Source organism: Amblyomma americanum, chromosome 10 (genome assembly GCF_052857255.1).
Source record: "Amblyomma americanum isolate KBUSLIRL-KWMA chromosome 10, ASM5285725v1, whole genome shotgun sequence".
In the NCBI taxonomy this organism is placed as follows: Eukaryota; Metazoa; Arthropoda; class Arachnida; order Ixodida; family Ixodidae; genus Amblyomma; species Amblyomma americanum.
The window spans coordinates 130996815-131020515 of NC_135506.1; the positions used below are offsets into that span (position 1 = coordinate 130996815).

The following is a 23701-nucleotide window of genomic DNA, read 5'->3' on the forward strand; positions in this document are numbered from 1 at the left end:
TTAGCTTTCACCCATGAGTTGGCCACTGACTGCAGACTGCAATACCTCGACCTAACGCTTGAATTTGTCATGGAAGATATTTGCTTCTCCTACAAGACAAGAAAAAAAAACAGCTGCCGTTTCCAAGCGCACATTCCAAGCTTGAAAAATGCCGTTACGTAGTCTTGGCCTGCCAGTGTGCCCTAGAAAAACAATGCAGTCATAAAATCAAGGCAAGCTGCAATCTAGAAGTCTGGCGTTGTTGTCCCGTTGGTTATCTTCCAAATATGATCACACCAGCTGGTGAAAATGTTCAAAGGCGGCAAAAAGGTGAATGAAAGTGCTTAGAGAAAAACCGTTTACACTTAAACGGTGTCGCGTGTCGGGCAACCTCAAAAAGCAGCGAACAGAAACAGTACCGGGATGCTTTTCTCGACGTCATGCAAACAAGAGTTGCGTGTGCCCTTTGGTATCCAAAGAACAGCACGCCGGAGTATACCACGAATGACAAGAAAAATTTACCGAAATGTGATTCAGGTATTGTGTACACATTTCCCCTCACATGTGACAGATGTTACATTCGTCACACTGAACGGACACTTGAACATAGTCTGGCTATACAAACAACTCAGGAGGTCACCTAGCGCAGCTTTGTCAGAATAATGAAGAGAAGGATAAATGACGGAAAAGAGTGCCATGCACTTGAGTTGTTTTGTAATAGCACGTTTTTGTTTAAATGTAAAGAGTAGACCAAAAGGGAGGTCGTCGAAGCTTTTCGCATCACAAACGCTGTCGAAAACTGGTCAGCACTGCATCTGTTTAGCTTTCAAAGAATAGAACAGCTTTTTAGAAGACCTGTTTTAATATTGCGATGCGTCTCATGACTGTTTTAGTCCAAAACTTGTATTCGTATATCTGTTTTTGTTTTTCACCTATACACCTATTCTTTGTTTCCACCCTGTCACGCTTTTTTTGCATACTTCATACGCTGCTTGTATCCTATCATCATCATCTTTATTTTTCTTGATTGTTGTTTTATATTCTTCGACCTGCAATATACACCTTTAATTTTCTACTTGCCCTAATCAGGTTGACGGAAGTTTTAATTCATGTTTCTTCAATGAATTCCTTGCTTTCGAATGAAGCTCCCAAACGACAGATTTTCTGATTGCCCGCTAGTTTAATGTGCCCTCCCATAATGAGCAATTTTGTTTTTTGTTGTTTTTGTTTGCCTAAGCTAAGAAAGCATGACCTCTGGGGCGGTCGATATCCGTGCCTGTCCGAAAGAAAAAGTTCGTCGGGCACTTCGGTTCCGCGATAGAGAAAAATATTTCACTCATGAATAAACAGTTGGAAGTCTGCGCCAGTTGTGTTGTTTTTGTGTCCTGTCCTGTCCTGTCTTTTCTTGAGTCTTTCCTTTTGTTGACATGAACCAATTAGCCCGCAAACACATTCTCAGTGGGCGTATTCCATTCTATGTCTGCTGCTTTGAAGGTTGACCACCATTAGCTAAATTCCTATGTGCACCTTAAGCAAGTGTGCCGATTTTCTGAAGCATTATTCCAAGCACTGAATTTGCACCGGATACTTAGTACGCAACAGTGCTCACATCAGGCCCGTAACAATTGCGCGCCAACCTGATTATCCGAATTCTATCCTCATCATCATGAGCCTGAATACGCCCACTGAAGGGCGAAGTCCTCTCCCATGTCTCTCCAGTTAACCCTTTCTTTTTCCAGCTGCGCCTACCATATGCCTGCAAACGTCTTAATCTCATCCGCCAGCCTAACTTTCTGCCTCCCTGCTACTCTTGCCGTTTCTTGGAATCCACGCCTGTACCCTTAAGGACCAGCGGTTATCTTAGCTGCGCATTGCATCTCTTATCAAAAAAAGTGTGTGCTAAAAATGCACTTCAAACACGTTCTATTAATTTCATAATAATTTTGCATTTTTTGTCTCTATGGTTAAATTGCAATACGAATACTAAGTATACTAGGTGTAATATTTCGAACGTTCTTACAAGAGCATCAAAAATATATTTCCTGTCCACTTAGTATATTTATTATATATTAAAATTATACTAAAGATATACAATAAATACTATATATTGCATTGAAAATACACTAAAAATACACAATTATTACGTGAAAATGTGCTATAATATACAATAAATCGATTACAATAAAATACTTTAAAACATACATTAAACGCGCTAAAATATAAATACACTAAAATATACAATTAATACATTTAAACTAACCAGAATTATATAATGCATTACATTACATTAAAAATGAATCAAAACTTTTGAACTATTTCATAAAATATGTTCACTCCGGCTTAAAAAAGGTGTAATACTTGTATTCATCTGATGGTACTAATGAATGTTGTGAACAGCAGAAGTAATGACTGAACTGGTTATAAGCATCAGGAGACAAAAAATCCCGGAGAAAACGGGTTGTCATCATGAAGCCTCTGAAAATGAAAGGTCACATGAAAGGACCTGAACGGTAAAGATGTTGTCCCACAGGTATGGCCGACAGAAAGTGACGTCAGCAAACTGGAACGGCTCCGACAAGCGTGATACTTGGCTTCGAGAGGAGAGACATTACCTTGCCCGGTGAGGCGCTTTTTGCGCAAAGGCTGTGGGCCCCCTAATTATTGCAAAAGTGTCCGAGTGGTCGCGTTGGAATCTGCGATATATCTAGAACCGACTCGCTAGCCGTAACTTTCGTCAGGCATCGCTCAGGAGTCGAACTGTCAACCAACAAATGCATGGGCGTCTATGGGAGCCGATCGGCCCTGACAGTCGCGGTCCTCTTCGCTGCCATGTTTGGGCCCGGAGGTGCGCATGGCGCCCTTACCGGTATAATGCTATCACGTTGTCCACACGTAATTTAAATAAGTGGTGATTGGCTTCCTGCTTGAAGTTACCATAAACGAATGAACGACAGAAAAGGGAGAGTTTTCACTGTTCCCGGAAACGTGATTTCGAGCACTGGGTTGTTCCACGGCAGCTACAAGTGTGCTGCAAATATGCTGACGCGGACTACCCATTTGTTAGATTTGAAGTATACTTGTAACGAATTAATTTGGTATTTACGAAAGCACACTTTAAATACATTGCCAAAATTCAAAAGCGATTCCCCGAAACGCGATTTCCAGCACGAGGTTGTTCAACGGGTGCTTGCAGTGTAATGCAAATATGTTTGCGCGGACAGCTCATTCGTTAGAATTAAAATATACTTTGGACGAATTAGTTTCATATTCACGAAAGTTCAGTTTAAATACCAAGCTGACAAGCCATTTCCCGAAGTGCGATTTCGAGCACTGGCTTTTCAACGGCAGCTTTAAGTGTGCTGCAGAGCATACTTTGGACAAATTAATTTTGTATTTGCGAAAGTAAACAATAAATGCATCGCCAACATGTCATTTCCCGAAACGTAATTTCGAGCTCTAAGTGTTCAAAGGCAGCTTGAAGTGTGCTGCAAGTATGTTTACGCGGACAGCTCATCCGTTCGAATTGAAGTATACTTTGAACGAATTAATTTTCAATTTACGAAGCACACTTTAAATACATTGCCAACATGCAAAGGTCATTTCTCGAAACGCGCTTTCGAGCACTAGATTGTTCTACGTCAGCTAAAAGTGTGCCTTAAGTATTTTTGAAAGGATCGTCTGTTGAATCAAGTTGAAATACACTTCAGACGAATTATTTTATATTTACGAAAGTACACTTCTAATACATTGAAACGATTCTTAAACGGCACACATATTGTTTCACGTATTTGAAACATGCTCGAAGCATGCTTTAATTGACGTATTTTCGGCAAAATTTAAAAATATATTTTGAATACGAAGCATATAATTACAGGTATTATATTTCCGGAATATTTTAGCACATTCATGAATACAACTTATGTTTAAAATGCATTATAAATATCCCCACCGTATATTCCAAACTTATTAGTTTTCGCTAAGGGATGCCCTGCTCAAGGCAATTTCTTTCTCTTAATTTCGACTACCGTGTCATTAACCCGCGTTTGTTCCCTCACCCACTCTTCTAGTTTCTGGTCTATTAGCGTTACACCTATCATTTTTCCATTCATAGCTAGCTGCGTTGACCTTAACTTAAGCTGAACCGTTTTCGTTAGCCTCCACCTTTTTGCCCCATCTGTGAGCGAGCACTGCCAAGACACAGCTGTTGTATATGTTTATCTTGAGGGATATTGGTAAACTGCCATTCATGATCTTAGAGGACCTGCCGTATGAGCTCCACCACATTCTTACTCTTCTAGTAATTTCCCTGTCATGATCCGGATCAGCACTGACTACCTGCCCTAAGCAGACGTATTCCTTTACCACTTCCAGCACCTCACTTCCAATTGAGAACTGCTCTTCCCTTGCTAGGTGGTTGAACATTGCTTTAGTTTTCTGGAAGTTAATATTTAGGCACAACTTTCTGCTCTACCTGTCTAACTGATTCACTATATTTCGCCATTGATTTTCTGTCTGACTCAGCAAGGCAATGTCATCAGAATCTCGGAGATTATTTAGGTATTCTCCACTAACTCTTATTCCTTACTGTTGCCTATCCAGGCCTCGGAATACATCCTGTAATTAGGCAGTGAATAGCATTGGCGAAATCGTGCCTTGTTTCCTGACGCCACTCCTTATTGGAATTTTAGTGCAGATTTTATGGAGGACAGTGGTAGCTGTGCACTTGTTGCAGACATATTTCAGTATTTCCACATAAGTTTCTTTCACGCCCGGATTCCGCAATGCCTGCATGACTGCCGAGGTTTCCTCCAAGTCAAATGCTTTCTCGTAATCAATAAAGGCTATATATATAGAGGATCGTTATATTCTACGCATTTCTCTATCACCTGATTCGTAGTGTGAATATGATATATGGTGGAATATTCTTTACGGGAGCCTGCCTGATCATTTGATTGATTGAAGTCTATAGGGTTTCTTTCACTCTATTAGCGATTACCTTAGTAAATACCTTGTAGGCAGCGGACAGTAAGCTGATCGGCCTGCAATTTTTCAAGTCCTTAGCCTCTACTTTCTTAGGAGTTAAGATAATAGTAGCGTTCTTCCAAGCTTCTGGTGCGATCGACGTCATCAGGCATTGCGTATACAGGGTGGCTAATTTTTCTACCACAATCCCCCCCCCCCCCGTCCTTCAACAGATCTCCTGTTACCTTATCCTCACCAGCTGCTCTTCTCCTTCGCATTGCTGCTAAGGCTTCCTTTACTTCCTCTTTCGTTATTGACAGGATGGCCCATTGCTGATGGCTAATGCGTCTCTCATTTTTAATCTTATCTTATTCATATTGCTAATGACATTGCCCTCCTTGTCTCTTACCGCATGCATCTGGTTTTTATCTATGCCTAGATTCCGCTTCGCCGCTTATAGGCTATCTCTGTGCATGAAAGCATGATCAATTCTCTTCATATTAAACTTCCTTATGTCGGCTACACCCCCCCCCCCCCCCCTCTTGCGCTTATTTAAGCGTATTTAAAATCGACCACATTAAAGTACGGGCTCTCCGTCAGTCGGAAAACTACGTCACACAAGGAATCTACACTAAATACAGAAAAAAAACGCAGTCATTATGTTCCTTATTACTTCAATAAGATACAAACCGCCCCGAGCATTAATAAACTTAAGCAGTTTAACAAGTTTCTTCCATCGTGGTTGAATAACAATACTGAGTGACAAATTCTTAATCATTTTTTTCATGTTCTCAGCTTTGTCATTTCTTGCATAAAAGTGACAACGGTAGAATACTTTATTGTACTGCACGTTTCTGGTACATGTGTTCGCCTTGCATCGCGGAAACAATTTCTGAGCCTATGTTTGGTTTGAACTATATTGTGTTTTTGTTTGTGTATTTTATTCACTGCTGAGTCTTGTACTTCACACCCCGGCTGCCCAGCCGCGCACACAAGCGATAATGCTTACGCGGGCTGGAGGATGTACTTATGAATTGAAGTGAATAAAATATATTATATAATGATAATATATTATATTATATATTATTATTAGCTTCGATAGCTCTTCTATCTCTACTTTGTCTGCAGGGCCAGGCGCCCTCATGTTTTGGCATTTCTTAATCACATCTTTCCTCCCCTGAGAAAGCTTGCCCGTATCCTATCGAACCATCCTACCACCTTATTCTACGGCGCACTCCGTAATGGTAGTAGTGAGATTATCTTTCAGTGTTTGAACATTAAGATTGTCAAGCCGAATATCTGTTCTGTAGCGAATTCCTCAATTACTCTACCTTCCCTCTTACCGCTAACTGGTAAATGGGCTTCTGCTTCACAAATTTCTTCTCTTGCCCCTTCAAATCTAGGCTAATTGAAGACCTTTCCATTCTGTGGTCACTACAAGACACCTTTCCGACGACCTCCACACACTGCACAATGCCAGTGTGAGCGCAAAATACTAACCGTAGTCCATTTTCAGTCTCACTGCAGTGGGGCTCTTCCAGGTCCACTTCCTGTTCTCTCGTTTGCGGGAGAAGGTATTCATGCTCCGTAAATTATTTCTATCTTCGAACTCTACTAATTGCTCTCCCCTGCCATTCCCAGAACCTAGCTATCTCATAAACGCCTACCGCCTGGTCGCTAGCCTGCTTCTTGCCCACCTTCGCCTTGAAGTCGCCCTTCAGCACAGTGTACTGTGATTTTACTTTGCATCATTGCCGATACCACATCTTCATAGACGGTTTCAACGATCTGGTCATCATGGCTGGATGTAGGCGCGTAGGCCTGCACCACGTTCAGGTTTTTCCTCCTATTGAGCGTAATTGCGGTAATATCCACTCTCTCGTTAATACTATAGAAGTTTTCTACGTTGGCAGCTATATTCTGATTGTTGAGGAACCTCACGCCTAGTTCTTGTCTGTCCGCTATTCCGCGATACCCCAGTGTGGCCGCCCTTTAGTACTGTATACGCCTCACCTGTCCTCCTAACTTCACTAAGCCCTATGACATCCAATTTAATGCCCGCTAGTTCCTCAAACAGCGCTGCTAAACTAGCCTCACTAGATCGAACATCATAGAATCGCCTTTTGTCTACTTTATTTTGAACTTGCCTGATTTGTGCCTTATATGTTGGAGCGCTGCCAGAGCCGCCCTCTGATCTTATCGAACACCAGAATCTTGGCAAAAAACAAAAACCAGTTGACTCGGGAATTAATTGAAGCAGCCATCATTGACAACCTGAAAGCAGGCTGCGTTAGCGTGCCTGCTGTAGCCCTTTTAGAAAAAGAGATCACATACCTGTCTGGGTCAGTATGATTTTACTGTTATCGGGGCCACCTTAACCGTTTTCGGTACCCATCTCAGCTCTCATCACAACTATTTTTTTTTGGCCTGTTAATCGTTTCCTCACTTACGTCGTCCTTTCACTTGCTTTTAGCGCCCCATTGAATTTCTTGGCCGTTATCTTTGCCTCAATTAAGCCTTTTCGTTTTTAACTGTTTAATTTGTAGCCTCATTTGTTTTTGGCTGTGTTAATTTTTTTTGCCTGCACTCTTGTTATACGTTTTTATCTTTTCATGAATTTTTGCGTGTTAATTGTTGCCCCATCTATGCCATTTTTTGACTTGATTTTATACCGATTCTTCGCCTGTTTTTAATGTTTCATTTTTTTCCACTTATGTTTATGCCTGGCTTTTTCCTTGTTATCTTTCTTGGTGCGTTCGCGTTTGGAAATTCTTGACCTAGCCTTGACTGCTTTGCGTTTTTTCGTGCCGGTGTTTCTTGTCGGGATCAAACCCTCCCTGCATGCACTATCAAAACGTGACTGAGACTATCCCCGTCGTATCTGTGCAGTAGATGCGCTTGCGTGTTAATGCCCTTCTGTTACATATAAGGCACAGATCAGACAAGTTTAAAAATAAAGTTGACAGTTCAACGCAAGTGTGTGTTTGTGTCCTCCCTGTGTCCTTGTCTGCTAGCGCTGCGATTCCATGATGTTCGATCACCACCAACTCGCCCAGCAACATACGCTTCATAACCTCACTAGATAAAGTTCTAGCGTTAAACGTTGCCAGGTTCAGTTTCCAGTGGCGGCCTTTCCGGAGCCAGAGATTCTTAGCACCCTCCGCTGCGTCATAGGTCTGACCGCCGCCTCGGTCAGTTGCACGGACTGTTGGGCAAGTTGGTGCATTGCAAACACGTACAAGCGCACAACAAACGAAAAAACACGAAGAGACTGAGACACCACGAGCGCTCGTGGTGTCTCAGTCTCTTGCTTTGTGTGTTTGTGTTTTTGTGCGCTTGTACCTGTCTGGTCAGTTGGTTCGCAGCCGCTGAGGACTTAAGGCCGAGGGTTAATTGGTTTGTTCATTGGAAGTTGTGGCCAAGTACTACACCAGGGTGGCCAAATCCTGTTCTGGTGAGGGATTGCGTTGTCTGTTATGGTCACCGAGATCAGGGCGCACCGCAGGCGTGGTTATGAAATTCTATCGACACACGGAGTTATTTTTTTCAAAACCCGGTGGTACCGGGATTCGAACCCCGGTTCTTTTGCATGCAAGGCGGATACTCTATCTCTACGGCTTCGCTGTCGGTTTTGTAACTGCGCCGAAGAACTCCAACGATATTCAACTGTAAAATCAGCCTGGCGCAATGGGAGGAGAGGTTGGCCCACACAGGTCTTCTCTGTCAGCGACAGCTGATGAGCCAAGCCGGGAGAGCCGCCCTCGAGGCTGATTTCTCGAATTTTAGCAATTCACTTGGCTAAATTTAAAGGACTAAATAAAAGTTTTTCCATAGCGACCGTGCACAGTTTTGTTAATCGGTGCCGGTATCATGACATGCAACTCTTAAGAGGTTTTGTTTTACGTGGCACCGACTTGATATCTAAAATAAACGACGACACCGGAACTGAAAACGTTTTGGCGTTATAGTCCGATTTTGATTTTTACAAGTGTTAGAAAGGAAAAAGAGCGAGCGCGGGCAGCTTGTAAAATCGCTCGACACACACACAATGTATTGAACATAAACAAGGGCTACATTACGTATACAACTCCATTCTTGTTTGCGCATTTCAATTTTCAAGGGTTCGCACTGTCCCGCGAACATCTGCTCACTGCGCTTGCGCACCACTCACTCCAGTGCCGCTCTCATTGTCGTCGCTGCAGTCGCTGCTGGGTCCAGGCGCCCCGCACTCACATCAGAACATCACAAAAACAAAACGGCATCCAGATGGCGGCGGGAAGAGAGTAAGGAGGAAAGAGAGACGATGCTGTCTGGTCGAGGCACCGAGCCAGACGTCACGTGCGCGCGAGCAGAAGAGCCGGCTGCCGCCGTCTGGGCGGGAGGAGGCGCCGATGAAAAATTATGTCACAAGATCGCATAAAAACCCTCGAAAGCAGCAGATTCGACAGGTGGCGCCATAGGCCAGTCTGTAGAGCAAGGGAAGCGAAATTCGGATCTTGTGGGCTCGGGTCCCACCGGCGAAATATGGTTGCTTTTTCTTCTGCTTCTAGTCCGTTATTTTAAAAAGAATTACCCCATTAATCTCCCATTGATGAACGCCACAAATTAAAAGGACCATCCGCAACGGTCCTCAGTTTCGGAGACTGTTCACTTCCGTCATCTGTGTCTCTGCTTGGTAAGATTATTGAATCGAACAGAAGGATATTCGATTCGCTGTTGAAAAGTTTCCAATATTCGCACATGCCTAATATCAAGTAGCGTGAATATATAGAAAATCAGGCAACAGAAGCGCAAACACGAGCTGAAGAAGTTTTTGTTTCTGTGAACGTCTTGAGGTAATTAAGCCGCAATAGGATTGTGTTAAGGTGAGCCGCCGTTTACAACACTTGATGAAACATGGATGCACTTAGGATCAAAAGAAAATAGGTCTTATTATCGGCTGGGTTCCCCCTCTTCGCTTACTTGAGCGTTCTGTCGTGAGGAGATCGAATCAGGAGCGCCAAGAACGTAGAACACAGATGACGGTTGCAGGTAAGAAGTGCAATGGATTTTTTATGCATAAATTTGGCAGAGTGGCCGTTTTGTTGGCTATTCATGGCTGGTTAAAAAGAGCGCTACCAAAACGAGACATGAAACACGAAGGGACACACTTAGTGCCGAACTTTCAACTGCGTTTATTGGAGAATTTGTATGACTATTATAGTCAAGCCACAAGCAAGCGCGCAAAGGCATTGTCCAAATGCTGCAACTTGTAACTGATAAAAATCGCCCCCTGGATGATGCACGTGATTTTATCACTGATTTTCTATTCAGTCAAGCAAGCTCATTCTTTTGGAAGACAACGCTATGGAAATCCGGTGCCACCACTTCCCGCATTCTTACGTGCACTCCCAGAAAACCTTAGAGCGAGGAGAAATAGCAGTCTCGGGCACAACGGACATGCCCTCGACTCAGCGTGGCAAGCTAAGCCGGAGACCAGCTACCAAGTGACCAGAGGTGTGGTCGTTTGGTGCCCAGCTTTGGCCGGTCGCAAGCCAGAGAATGGGTCGGAGCCAAAGGTTCACAAACAAAACAAAGTTTACGCAGCAGAGACAATACAGAGGATTTCACAATCACTCGCACGAGCACATACAAAGTGATCTACAAATACAATGCAACTCGAGTAAAGTAACAATCGAGAGAGATTGCAATTGAACAGATTATTTGCGCCTTGTGCAGTAACACAGAGAGAGACAAAGAAAACACAATTTGTTCACCGGGCACTGCGACAGTCCGACGGCCTGACGAGCACGACAGGGCCGATCCGCAGGCTGGCACACGTTGCCTCGCTGGTCCGTGGCTGGTCGAGTGGTGTCCTCCCGGGAGTCTAGCGGGCGCGCTTCTCTCAAGCAGGAACAGCGGCTCGGGCTGACAGACAGCGGCTAAAGCCCTCATTTTTAGGCGCGGTCCGCGTCTGTTCGTTCTTCGCGTCAAGGCAGACGAGCACATACACGCAGTATCAACTGCACAAACTCCATCTCCTTCTCGCGCCGGGCCCGCGACCGCATTGGTCGAGCACAGGAACCGCCGTCCAGACGATTCTTGGTCTTTCTCGCGATGCGAAGCCGTCGGCGCGAGAGCGAAGGGGAGAGGGCACCAGTTTAGCGCGGACAAGGTTTCCCCCTCGCCATCGACAATGAGTAGAAACTACTCGGACGTTCCACAGAATCGATGGCGCGCGCGGCCATATTTCCTTTGGCACAGCGTCGTCGAGCTGGGTGGAAAGGCCAGGAGTACACACAAGGATACGTGCTCTCCGGAGTTCCTTCCGCGCTGTATTTTTTTGCTTTATTTTATGGCGCGCGGGCGCGGTTGCTTACGCGCAACGCCGTTTTTTCGAATATGCGCCGAATTTTGTGACACTGCTCCTTCCTTTAAGAATATTGTGCAATAATATTCACAAAACACAAATTCGTGCGCACATGCTTGCGCTCATAAACTCAATGGCGAATGCTAAAATACACACATCGATGCAATGATGTCTGCACGCACATAACACTTCACAACTGTCAAGATTCACTTCAATACATGCCGCAACTCGGCAACACATTAGCATAACGTTACAGAAGGAGCACACAAGCACGATGCATATTTTCGCCGATACTTCCACGTTCGGCGTACATGGTCTCTGAACAAGTCTGTTTCCCTCAAGTTTTCAATCGCACTTTTCCTTCTCTCTCGCACGCGACTCTGGTCTTTCTTCCTGTCGCGAGCTCTGCTCTTTTTCCGCCGTCTATTGAGGATTCTCTTCCTTACGTGATTCTGACTCTGCTGCCTACTCGTACTCCTGTGTGTGTTTCTGCTCAGACTTCGAGCTCTTCCTGTTTTCCTGTGGCTAGCACGTCTGTTGCGAAACGATTTTACGCCAGATGACTCATGACGGCTCCCTTTCTCGTGTGTTTCTTCTCGGCGTGCGCTCTTCTGTTCGTGCTTACGCTTTCACACTGAGTCCATTTCTGAAAGTTGGGCTCGTTCGTCTCAGCTTCTTTCCAATTTTGCTGCGATGTTCATGCAGCTTGCTTGCACCCGACTCAGCTGTTTTCAGCTTGGTTCTGTTCCATTCTGGTTTCTTCCTTACCTTTTTTCTGAGGTCTGTCACCCTTTCCACTACACCTGTATCGGCGGTGTACTATTCACTTCTCTTTCCTTTTACTTCCTTCCGCATTCTTCCACGGGGCACCCGCCGCGGTGGCTGAGTGGTTATGGCGCTCGGCTGCGGGCCTGAAAGACGCGGGTTCGATCCCGGCCACGGCGGTTGAATTTCGATGGAGGCGAAATTCTAGAGGCCCGTGTACTGTGCGATGTCAGTGCACGTTTATGAACCCCGGGTGGTCGATATTTTCGGAGCCCTTCACTACGGCGTCTCTCATAGCCTGAGTTGCTCTGGGACGTTAAACCCGTATAAACTAAACCATTCTTCTACGGGGCAGGCCCGGTTCATTTTCACTTGCATCATTCGAGTCGGGGTCCCGCGATAAAACCGCTGGTTCTCTCCTTTTAGTTTTTTGAGCACTGAACTTTCTTCCTGAGTTCCTCTCTTGAGTTCGTCACTTTGAGTGCACTCGTGCTTCGTTCCTTGCACTGCACTTTCGCCTTTCTCACAGGCCAAAATTTAATGACCTTACTCATCGGGAAAATCCTTCTCGCTGCTCGAGGGTTCACTCGGGACATATTTTGGTTCTTCACTGAGGATGCTCTCCTCAGCTGCAAGTGCGTCAGACTTTTCGTGCTCTCTGAAATTTGACCTTTCTCACGGTCACTACTGCAACAATAAGGCGTGCAGTACTCTGACTTCTCGGTGAAGCTCCTGCTTTCTTCCTAAACTACAGGTAACTTCATAAGGTGCCCTCTTACAGAAGCGTTAGGTTGGCCTTCTCCTCGGTGCCTACTACCTCGGTAGTAGCTACACTATCACTTTCCTGAGGAAGCGACGCTCTGGTCTCATCCTCACGCTCTTCAATCTCAGCGGCAGGAACCCGCTGTTCCACAGCCACACTCTCACTAGTGGAGCTAGTTGCAGCCTCTTACGCGGTAGGCAACCAATCAGACTCCTTAGTCTTCCACCCTGCCTCTCCAGGAATAAGCTCCGCAGGCTCCCTGACGTTGTTCAAACGCCGAACTTCAGCAAGCTTCCCGACCGCGGCGGCTGCGTTTTTATGGAGGAAAAACGCTAAGGCGCCCGTGTGTTGTGCGATGTCAGTGCACGTTAAAGATCCCCAGGTGGTCGAAATTATTCCGGAGCCCTCCACTACGGCACCTATCTCTTCCTTTCTTCTTTCACTCCCTCCTTTACCCTTCCCTTACGGCGCGTTTCAGGTGTCCAACGATATATGAGACAGATACTGCGCCATTTCCTTTCCCCCCAAAACCAATTACTACTACTACTACTACAAGCTTCCTCGCAAGGATTGCATACTCTCTTTGAAATTCTCTTTCTTGCTCCAGGGCGAGCTTCGCTGCTTCTTCTCGTCTCTGCCATTCTCTCTTCTCGTCCCCTTTGTCTCTCTTTCTCAGCGGCTTCTATAGCACGCTGTCTTTCTCTTTCTCTCTCTTCTCGACCATCCTTCTATTTCTGGTCCACCCATTGAACCGGTTCAGCTCCCTTAAGACCAACGTTCTTAGACAGTTTCATTTTCGTGGCTCCATATACTCGCCGCTTGCTGCCGTGCCTATTGCGGACGTCGCCGGAACTAACGGCGCTGCAGTCGCGCTTTTGTACACACCTCGCGCGTCGTCCGCTACACTCTCGTAAAGACTGGCGGCGTCATGCCCACAGCTGCCGGTAAATTAATTTTTTCCGGCGTGAGCAATCAAAAATATGGCATAACTGCTGTTGATACGTGGCGGAAAGCTGTTCCGCATGGAGGACACAAGGGTACAACCACTGGGGTTGAGGCGAACGATATCTGAACGAGGCACTAGACGAGGCGCGCTTCGTCTTTTAGGTGTCTATCGTTTCAACCTTCTCGTGTATGTTACTATATATATGTTTTTTTTCGGTTATATAACTGCACACCAATCAGCATCTTCGACAAAACTGTTTCAGTCCGCAAGTATTGATCTGTGTTCTGAACGCCCTATCGTACACCGTGCGGCCGAATATGTGCAGCGAATGAATCTTGTTTCTTGAGTTCATTAGGTTTGAATAATTGAACTTTATATGATCAAGGAAAGACAAACTTGTTTTAATATTTTATTGTACAGCTCCCTTACGGCCCTTTGTTGGCTGAACTGCGCCATTTTTAAAAACAACTAATTTATCAGGCTCTTGAGAAAACATTTTTTGAAATGTCAAAAGCTTCCATTGAAAGAGAAAAACAACACCTTGCCGCAAAAAGCGTACCATTCATGGGTGCTTAAAGCAGTTTTGCTCTTTTTCTCGCTGACTGCACTTGAGCAGTTACCAACATTTTAGAGTTCATTTTCCCGGGAAAAACATGTGCAACCTCATGATAACGTCAAACTTGATCGGTTTAGCAGTGACTTCTCTGCAGTTACCATGTGAAGATCACATCCGACTGCAGGCAGAGAGGACTCTTCAAGCCTGTCTAGCACTTCCCAGAACCGGTCACCAAATACAAGGCGTTTCTCAGGGGCTTTGTGAACAATGCTCTCCAACTTCTTTATCACTGTGTACAGCCTTAGCGACGGCTCGCGAAGGCATCCTCGCTTGAACGACCTCAGGTCAGTCAAGTGCACCTGGACAACATTACTTCAGCTGGCGTGTTTAGGAGCAGCCGTCAGCGTGACCTGGCAATCCTTGCAATGTATTGCCTTAGTTATCTTTTTATGTACATATCCTGCTAAGTAACAGAAAACCCTTTCTTCTGGTCCGGCTCTTTCATATCCATGGTCACCCAGGTCATCACTTTCACCCGAAAGATACCTGATGCTAAGAAGCTTCTTGCAAAGGTTTTCTTCCACAACATTCCTGAGCTCCGCAGCAGAATTTGTCTTTTCTCCGAGGCTGTCATGCAGCGACACGAGGACACTTTCAGCGGCTCCAGAACAGTTCCCTTTCACTGCATTCTTCACAGGAGCGAACAGGGGCAAAACCCTATAATTATGGCTGAACTACATGTATAATTGTGGGATAGTCATTATCGGCGTGAAAAGGGCGAACAATGCCAAAGAATCCCTGTAAAACAAAGAAGAAAACAGGCGAAAATTTTGTTAGTAATTGCACCCGTTTACAAAAAAAAACTTTTTCTTTAGGAGAACCTGCCGCTTATACGCTGCTACTTCAAGAAATTTGCGCTCTTTAGAACAGGCTGCCACTTACCCAGTGAACATTAACTCATTTAAATACGATAGCAAGGCGGGCGAGTAGGTGATACATATTTGATAAATTACAGCGCGGAAAACAGGGGCTTCAAGGGTAGAAAACACAGGAAAAGCGCTGACTCTCAATTAAAGTTTAATCACAGCAAAAAGGCAAATATAAGTGAACAGGCAAAAACCAAACAATAAAACCTCAAGGCACGTGCACTATGTTCAATCAAGATAAGCAACCTCACTGTAACGCAGGAGCAGGGATGGTTTGCTGACGCACAATCTGGATTTCTTTCTCATCTTGTAGGCTTCTACGATTTATCTGGTCAATTGATCGGGGTGTTTATACAATACCTCACTATAGTATAAGGCAGGAAAACATGATTTACACTCTCGGCAATGATCAACTTAATTGGTGGAGCGGTTAGAATCTAACGAGTTTACATGTTCTCTCGGTCGTGTGTTAATACACCTCCCTGTTTGACCAATGCAAATTTTACCACAGGACAGCGGCATTTTTTACACCACGCCCTCAGAGCACGGTAAACATTTCTTAAGCTTAGTGCCCAGAAGACGCTACAGATTTGTTAGGATTGCGAGCCTTATTTTCAACAATTGAACAAATTTTATTTAGCCTATTTGGTGCCGAAAAAACTTTATCAACTTCATACCTATGGGCCACATTTTTACACATGGTCTTGAAAATGTGGCCCATAGGTATGAAGTTGATATAGTTTTTTCGGCTCCAAATAAGCTCAATAAAATTTGTTCAGTTGTTGAAAATAAGGCTCGCAATCCTAACAAATCTGTAGCGTCTTGTGACATAATGCATGATAAGAAATTTTTACCGTGCTTTGAGGGCGTGGTGCACAAAATACCGCTGTCCTGTCGTCAAATTTACATGGGTCAACCAGGACGATGTATTAACACACGACTGAAAGAACATCTAAACGCATTAGATTCTAACCGCTTCACCAATTCAGTTGATCATTGCCGAAAGTATAAATTATGTTTTCCTGCCTTGTACTATACTGATATACTGTATGAACACCCCGATCAATTGACCAGAGAAATCGTAGACGCCTACAAGATACGAAAGAAATCAAGATTGTGCGTCAGCTCCTGCGTGACAGTAAGGTTGCCTATCTTGACTGAACATAGTGCACGTGTCTTGAGGTTTTATTGCTTGGTTGTTGCCTGTTCGCTTATATTTGCCTGTTTGCTGTGATTAAACTTTAGATGACTGTAAGCGCTTTTCCTGTGTTTTCTACCCTTGAAGTCCCGGTCTTCCGCGCTGTAATTTTTCAGACATTAACCACTATGAACGCCTTACGGACGTTCAGAACGTCCGCAGAACATCGAAAGGAGTTCCAGTGCCCATTGAGTTATAACTTTGCTACTTAAAGAAAATTGAGATATGTTCACCATTTCATCATTATGCACTCGCACGTATTACCTTCAAGGGATCTTGATTCAGCTTGGGCGTCAGCAAATAAGACACGCCTGCTTTGTGCAGCTCATAAATTATGTCTAAAGCCGACAGCAAGGTGACTCGTAGACAATTCTGTCGTTTTCAATGAAGCAAATAGGAGCATGTTTCGATGTTGGTGGTTGTGCTCTGTTTCATCAAGTAGATGAAGCAAGTCCTTGATGACCTGCCCGAAGAATACAATGATTACTTAGTCAAACCCTTGAGAAGCAAAAAGTGTACATCACGATGAAATACAACTCAGAGCCCTCCGACGGACATTACGGAAAAGTACTTTAACCTTCGGCGAGTACACTCGAATCCCTTCCGCAGGGTGTTTTGTCTTCAGTGCATCGAAAAGATCGTTCATTCTTCTCGCGAAGGCCTCTGTTCCTTCTGTGTAAACGAGTCCATCAACACCCTTTGCCCCGTAGACCTGCAGGCCAACGGCAGTGCTCCGACTGAAGAGCTGCAGGAAAAGTAGCTAGTGTTTGATGACACCGCTCCCAACACTGAACGCGTTGAAATTTATGAATCATTGTGTATGCTCCCCTTGTAGCTAACCTGCACAGCAAACCGCACATTCATTCTCTGCAGGTTTCTCGGTTGCACATGAGCTGCCGTCAGTTTATAGCCGACCTTTAGGGGTCCAGGCATAGAAAAACTGCAGTATGGTCGTTACCTTCGTCTATTAATCCACATAAACTTTTACGCAAGTCTGCTCGAGAGTTGGAATCCCAAGAAATTAATAAGCAGTGATTATATCGCAGTCTTTGCATGACTCACGTGAACTCAAGCGTCTGCTCGCTCAGCTGTTGAAAGGAAACCGAAAGAGGATGGGAGAAAACAAAAAGCTAATCTGATTATTGAGCTGGCGTAAGTGAATGCCATGTCATGGCTCATGTATACTACTGTCTTGCACACCAAACCGGATAAAAAAAACATTCAACAAAAAATGTTTTTTCTGCTTCTGCTGACATATTATTAATGAAAGTTTGTTGCTTCATGCATACGTGGCCATATATATCTCTGCTTGATCAGATGGTTCCGCGCACATTTGACGGCGTGAGGAATGTCACACATAAAACGAAGGCACTTCCCCTCAGATAGTCAAGGATGTTGAATCTGGTGACAATGGGATGGAATGTTACCGCTGATTCCCATGTGCTGCCACAGTGAACGATTATTTCCGGCACAATATCGCTGACCACCGATATGACCGTCGCTCCATACTTGCGCAGTTGGGTAATTGCCTCTAACAGAAGTTGTGCAAAAATGTTTCCAGGTGCAGCTGCTTTCGTGGCAAAGGTCGATCGCTACAGGTTGCACCCAGTTTTCAAGCACAGGCGCAAACATAAGAACAAGAGCATGGTCCACAAGCTCTGTGCTTCTTTCTGAAATGCCACAGTAATCGACAAAGCCGTCGATCTTATATGTTTACTTGCTGAAGTTGTATGCCTTGCGCAGTTTTATTGCATCTAATATAGGAGTGCCAAATTCCTGGCTACCCATTCTCCCATGTAACTGCTTTTCTATTGTTTAAAAACAAATGGAGCTGAACCCAGACTTGCAATCCTTGCAGACCTGCAAGGTATGCCTTTAAGGACTTGAATTACACGACTCATAGAGGGCAGAGGCATCTTCATGTAATAAATAAGCCTTTATAAGCTCGTGGACTGGCTATCCTCAGCATTATACGGTTTTACAACCACTCCACATTGTAGCGCATGCCCCATGCTGATTTTGATTTTTAGCTGCTTTAATGATGTCATGAACTCCAGGTGCTGCAGAGGTGGGAGATCAACCAGTGTTCTTTCAATTCCTTGATCTGTAACCTTTGAGAGCGCTGCTTTCAGTACCACTATCTCGCTCTGTTTTTTTCCCGCGCGCCAGTTGCTCGGCAAGCTTTCCTCTTCAAGTTCTGCAGCTGCTGGCTCTTCCTATAGGTGCTGCCGCTTTCTTCCTCGCGCGCACCGGTCTTCGCAAACGCAAGCAACGCGCACAGATTAGCTGCTTGGAAAAAAAACATAACAGTGTTTGTGATGAACAGCTTCCGACTTCGTCGGCTTTTCATCAAGGTTTGTATTTACCCCTGCACAGATATAGCCATCTGTTTCCACCAGAACGCTTTCAAGGTCAGTGATAAAAGCTACAGTTTTGAACAGCTGCTTGTGCGGTTTGTTGTAGCCGTTCACTAGGCGGCTTAATTGCTGCTAGCTTGCTGCAGTCGAAAAATGCCCACACCTTCCCCGTTGTTTCGTCCTGCAAAGTTTTATGTTGCCAGTCCGTAGATGGTATAGTCGCAGTCGCCAGGTCAACAATCGCCATGTGCAGTTCACGTAGTACTGGTTTCCGCCGAGCGGAAAAGAGGCATACCAGCTCATTCGGGATGACTGCCTCTACGCAAGGCAAGCCTGAGGAGGACATACTGTCGCTACAAGGATCTTCACACTTATTAGTCTGCATGACAGCATGAGTTTTTGGTGACTGTCACCTATATTTCAAAATTTTTCGCTTTGAGAATCGGTCTGGAAGGGCGAGAAAGAGCCGTGTGACGGCACCGGGCACTAGGGCCTAGTTCCCACGGGGAATTCGGACCTCTGGCCCGTTCGCAACGTGCTTGTACTCCTTGATGATAGCTTCATGCTCAAAATGACGCTCACATATCTTAGACGTGTGAGAGAGCCGTCTGTCCTTGCGATGCCACATCTGAGCTCCCACCTTTTAAATTCGCTTTCATCGCGAGGCGGTTTTAAAAAGTGATGACCGGTGACATCGTTTCTGTTGCCACTTGTGCAGCCGGGCGTAAAGCAGGATGGCATGTTTACCTCTCGCTTGAAGTCACTAAGTGCACATATTTCACCACAACCACGTTTTCACAACACTAACAGCCCCATCACACGAAAAAACAGCTTGAATATCTGACTAGCCTGTCGCAACTGCAGCGAGCGAAGCTCCCGAGACAGCAGGCGGTGTAGAAAAGCTCGACTGCAGCGACACTATTTGCCGCGACCGCCACTTTAGCCACCACCCGAGCGTAGCTGCGAAACTGAAACTATTTAAGAGCGTTGCTTCAGAACCTTCTGAAGGCCAAGCTCGGCTATCTCTTTGAGGTTCATTCCGAGCCTGAACTTCTCCAACCGCTTCAGCGTGGTACCTCACAATATCGCTCTGCTCTAAACACTCGTTTACGACCACTTTGTAAACTTCTTTCGACTCTTTCTCCGTTCTCTGCGCTAACGAAGCATCAAACGTCATATCGCGGACGCCAGAATATGACACCTCTTCGCGCACTTTAGCCTGCACTCCCAGACACCCTTAGAGTGTATGGGGGTAGCGGTCTCGGTCACTTCTACTCAGCGTGGCAATGTCAGCTGGAGACCAGCTACCAAGTAACAAGGGGGTTGGTCGTTTAGCGCCCATCTTTCGCCGGTAGCAAGCCAGAGAATGGGTCGGAGCCAAAAGTTCACAAACTAAATAAAGTTTATAGAGCAAAGAGACGATACAGAGTGTTTCACAATCACTCGTACGAGCACATACAAAGTGATTTACAAATACAATGCAACTTGTGCAAAGTATCAATAGAGAGAGATAACATTTAAACAAAATCTTAGCACCTAATGTGCACTGACAGAGAGAGAGAGATAAACAAACAAAACGCAATTGTTCACCGGGCACTGCGGCAGTCCGACGACCTGAGGAGCACGACATGCTGATCCGTTGACTGGCGCACGTTACCTCGCTGGTCCGTGGCTGGTCGAGTGGTGTCCTCCCGGGAGTCGAGCGGGCGCGCTTCTCAGAAACTTAACGGTGGCTCGGGCTGACAGACAGGGGTTAAAGCCCTCATTTATAGGCACGGTCTGCGTCTTTTCAATCTTCGCGTCAAGGCAGACGCGCACATACACGCAGTATCAACTGCACAAACTCCATCTCCTCGCGCCGGGCACACGACCCCATTGGTCGAGCACGGAAACCGCCTTCCAGAAGATTCTGGATCCTTCTCGCGATGCGAAGCTGCCGGCGCAAGAGCGAAGGGGATGGGGTACCACTATAGCGCGGACATGGTTACCCCCTCTCCTTCGAAAATCAGTAGAAACAACTCGGACGTTCTAAAAAAATCGACGGCGCGCGCGGCCATGTTTCCTTTGGCGTCCCTTCGGCGAGCTGGGTGGAAGGGGCAGGAGCTCGCGCAAAGATACGTGCTCTCCGGGGTTCCTTCCCCGTTGTTTTTTGTATTATTTTACCGCTGCAGGCGCGATTGCTTACGCATAGCGCCGTTTTTTCGAATATGTGCCAAATTTTATGACATCCGGCCAGTTCAGCCACTTGCTTTCCTTGATGTAGGATAAACTTCGAATTCTCTTGGGTGTTCTTTCGCCCTTGAGTGTCTTCTCATCTCTGCCGCCTCCCCCCACCCGTCTTCACGTCTTTCGTGTCTCGTCTCTTTTACCGTTGTTTTCAAGTGTACAACCATGAAGGAACCAACAGACCAAACAGAAGTGCACAGAACATTTAGTAATCTAAATAATAGTGCTGCATTGGACTGCGATAATCTACAAATTAAGCCAATAAAGCATGCCTTAGATTTAATTCTTCCCGTGCTAGGGCACATTTATAAGCCGATTTTTGAAAATGGTGTATTTCCAGATGAAATGAAGCGTTCCAGAGTTTCTGTCATCTACAAAGGTGGTGATAAAAATACTGTCACTAATTACAGACCAATAAGCATAATTCCAATATTTTCGAAAGGACTTGAAAAAATTATTTTCTTGTCTCATGAAATATGTTTCAGTAAGAAATGTTTTCAGTGACAACCTACATGGTTGCAGAACTGGTAGGTCAACCGAAACTGCTCTCCTAACAATGAAAGAATTTATATTAGATAATATTGATCAGAACTACCTTACATTAGGCCTTTTTGTGGATTTAATTAAAGCTTCCGATTGTCTAAGTCATAATATTATCATAACTAAACTGTCCCTTTATGGTGTTCGTGGCATATCCCTAGCATTGATTAAATCGTATTTAAGCAATAGAACACAAATGATATGCTTGGAAAACTACCAATCAAGCTTACTACCCATTAATGAAGGAGTTCCACAAGGATGCATATTAGGCCCTCTTTTGTTTAATGTTTTTATCAATGATATTGTCCTCATTGACAAATCAGTAAAGTTTATCATGTATGCTGATGATTGCTCAATACTGATGCCGGGGCCAGATGCAGGTATGTTAATAAAACAATGTGAAAACGTTCTTTTAAAATTATCCTTATGGACACAATCCAACGGATTGAAACTTAGTCCATCTAGAACGGAAATTATTGTTTTCAGGGCAAAAAATAAAACATTACAGGTTCATCACCCAATAGCTTATGAAGCCCAGAATCTTGAAATCGTAGAATCGCATAAAATACTTGGAGTAATGTTTAATAGTAATTTGAACTGGGACTTACATGTTGAGAACATATGCAAAAAAATTTCCACAACTGGGGCGATCTCACGCTGCCGAACGTTCCTACCAACGCAAATAAAAATCCAACTCTATCACGCATTATTTGCTTCCCACATCAATTATTGCAGTCTTGTCTGAGCCACCACTACAGCTACAAGCAAGCATAAAATTCTTAGAATTCAGAAAAGAATCATCCGGTACATCGGAAATCACCCATACCTCTCATACACTGGCCACATGTTTACAACCTACAAAATAATTCCCGTGACATCTCTGTACGGCTTCAGGGTTTTACGCACGTTTTATTCTTCAAATAGCCCATTTCATAAGTTTCTCATTTCAACCGCATCACTACAGCGTCACGAACATATCGTTTCTACCAGAAGCACTAATGACTGGTGCATTCCGCGCTTCCGTACTAATTATAAACTTCAGTCACTAAAACATAATCGCCCTTCAGTTCTAAACACATACATATTTCATACCAAGCCTACGATAAATCAGTTGAGGCAGCAATTCCTTAATATATTATGAGATCAACACTTAAGCACTGCCTTGCTTGACATTACTTAAGGTATTGATTGTGTTGTGTTTGATGTTACTGTACCTTTTTAATCATGTATAAACTATTTTTCCTTGTTTGTCGTTTCCATGTATGCAATATGTTTTCCTATATTGATTTTTCTACATGATATTAAAATTCTGCGCCTCGCACTGAAATTTCAAGTAGTGTCTCTCCTGTATTTACAATGTACAATGAGTGAACTTCACGCTGCCCTACCTTTTTGTGGTCTCTTGGGCCCAGTCGAGCTGCCTCGAGCAGCTTTTTGCCCAAGAGCTCCTTCCATGTATATGGTAAAATAAAGGATTTGAATTGAATTGAATTGGATATTTATGGATTAATTCACGCACGGGGCAGGGTTATCAACTCGCTCTGGTAAAGCAGTTTATATTAAATCAGAAGATTAAAACAATAAAATCATTGCTTTTCCTTCATTGCACTTCCCTTTCAGCGTAACGCAGTGCACGGGTTAGATGAAACCTTCGCATCCTTTTGCTGCCCCAACAATCAATCTCATATTTGGCCTTCTGTCTCGTTGCAGGTCACGAGTTCGGACCTTTGAAAAATGTTTTCAAGCTTCTTATTACTTCAGGTCGCATGAACTTTGGATTACATCGAAGGAATGCTGACGTCCCCTTGGACGCATCTTTTTTTCAGCCCTTCTAGCACCAAACCCTTTCTTTGCTATTTCACAGCAATAAACGTGGCTCGCACCACATCCTGATATGCAATGCTTAATTCTTTTGTTTTCTTCAGCCCTAAGCAGCACACTTTCCAAATATCGTTTACATGGCCTCATCGTGTCCCCTAAAGAGCGACCGAAAAACAAGGAATAGGAAACCACTCGTTTATTCATAGCTACAAAAACTTTTAAATGTACAACACAAAAGTGTAGCCATGTAACACACAATCCACCGCTGCGACTAGCGCGACTCTCTGCTAGGTAGAGTCCCTTGCGCTGGCAT

The 23701-nt window shown here is 44.6% G+C and overlaps 1 protein-coding gene across 1 annotated transcript in view; it reads left to right on the forward strand.

Annotated features, from left to right (window-relative positions):
- LOC144106865 (uncharacterized) overlaps window positions 1-23474 on the forward strand; it is a 277209-nt gene extending 253735 nt beyond the window's left edge. The window contains exon 10 of the mRNA XM_077639814.1: window positions 23278-23474. Within this exon, the coding sequence (XP_077495940.1) occupies window positions 23278-23298 (21 nt within the window). The 3' untranslated portion in view covers window positions 23299-23474. The remainder of the gene's footprint in view (window positions 1-23277) is intronic.
- The last annotated feature ends 227 nt before the right edge of the window (window positions 23475-23701 follow it).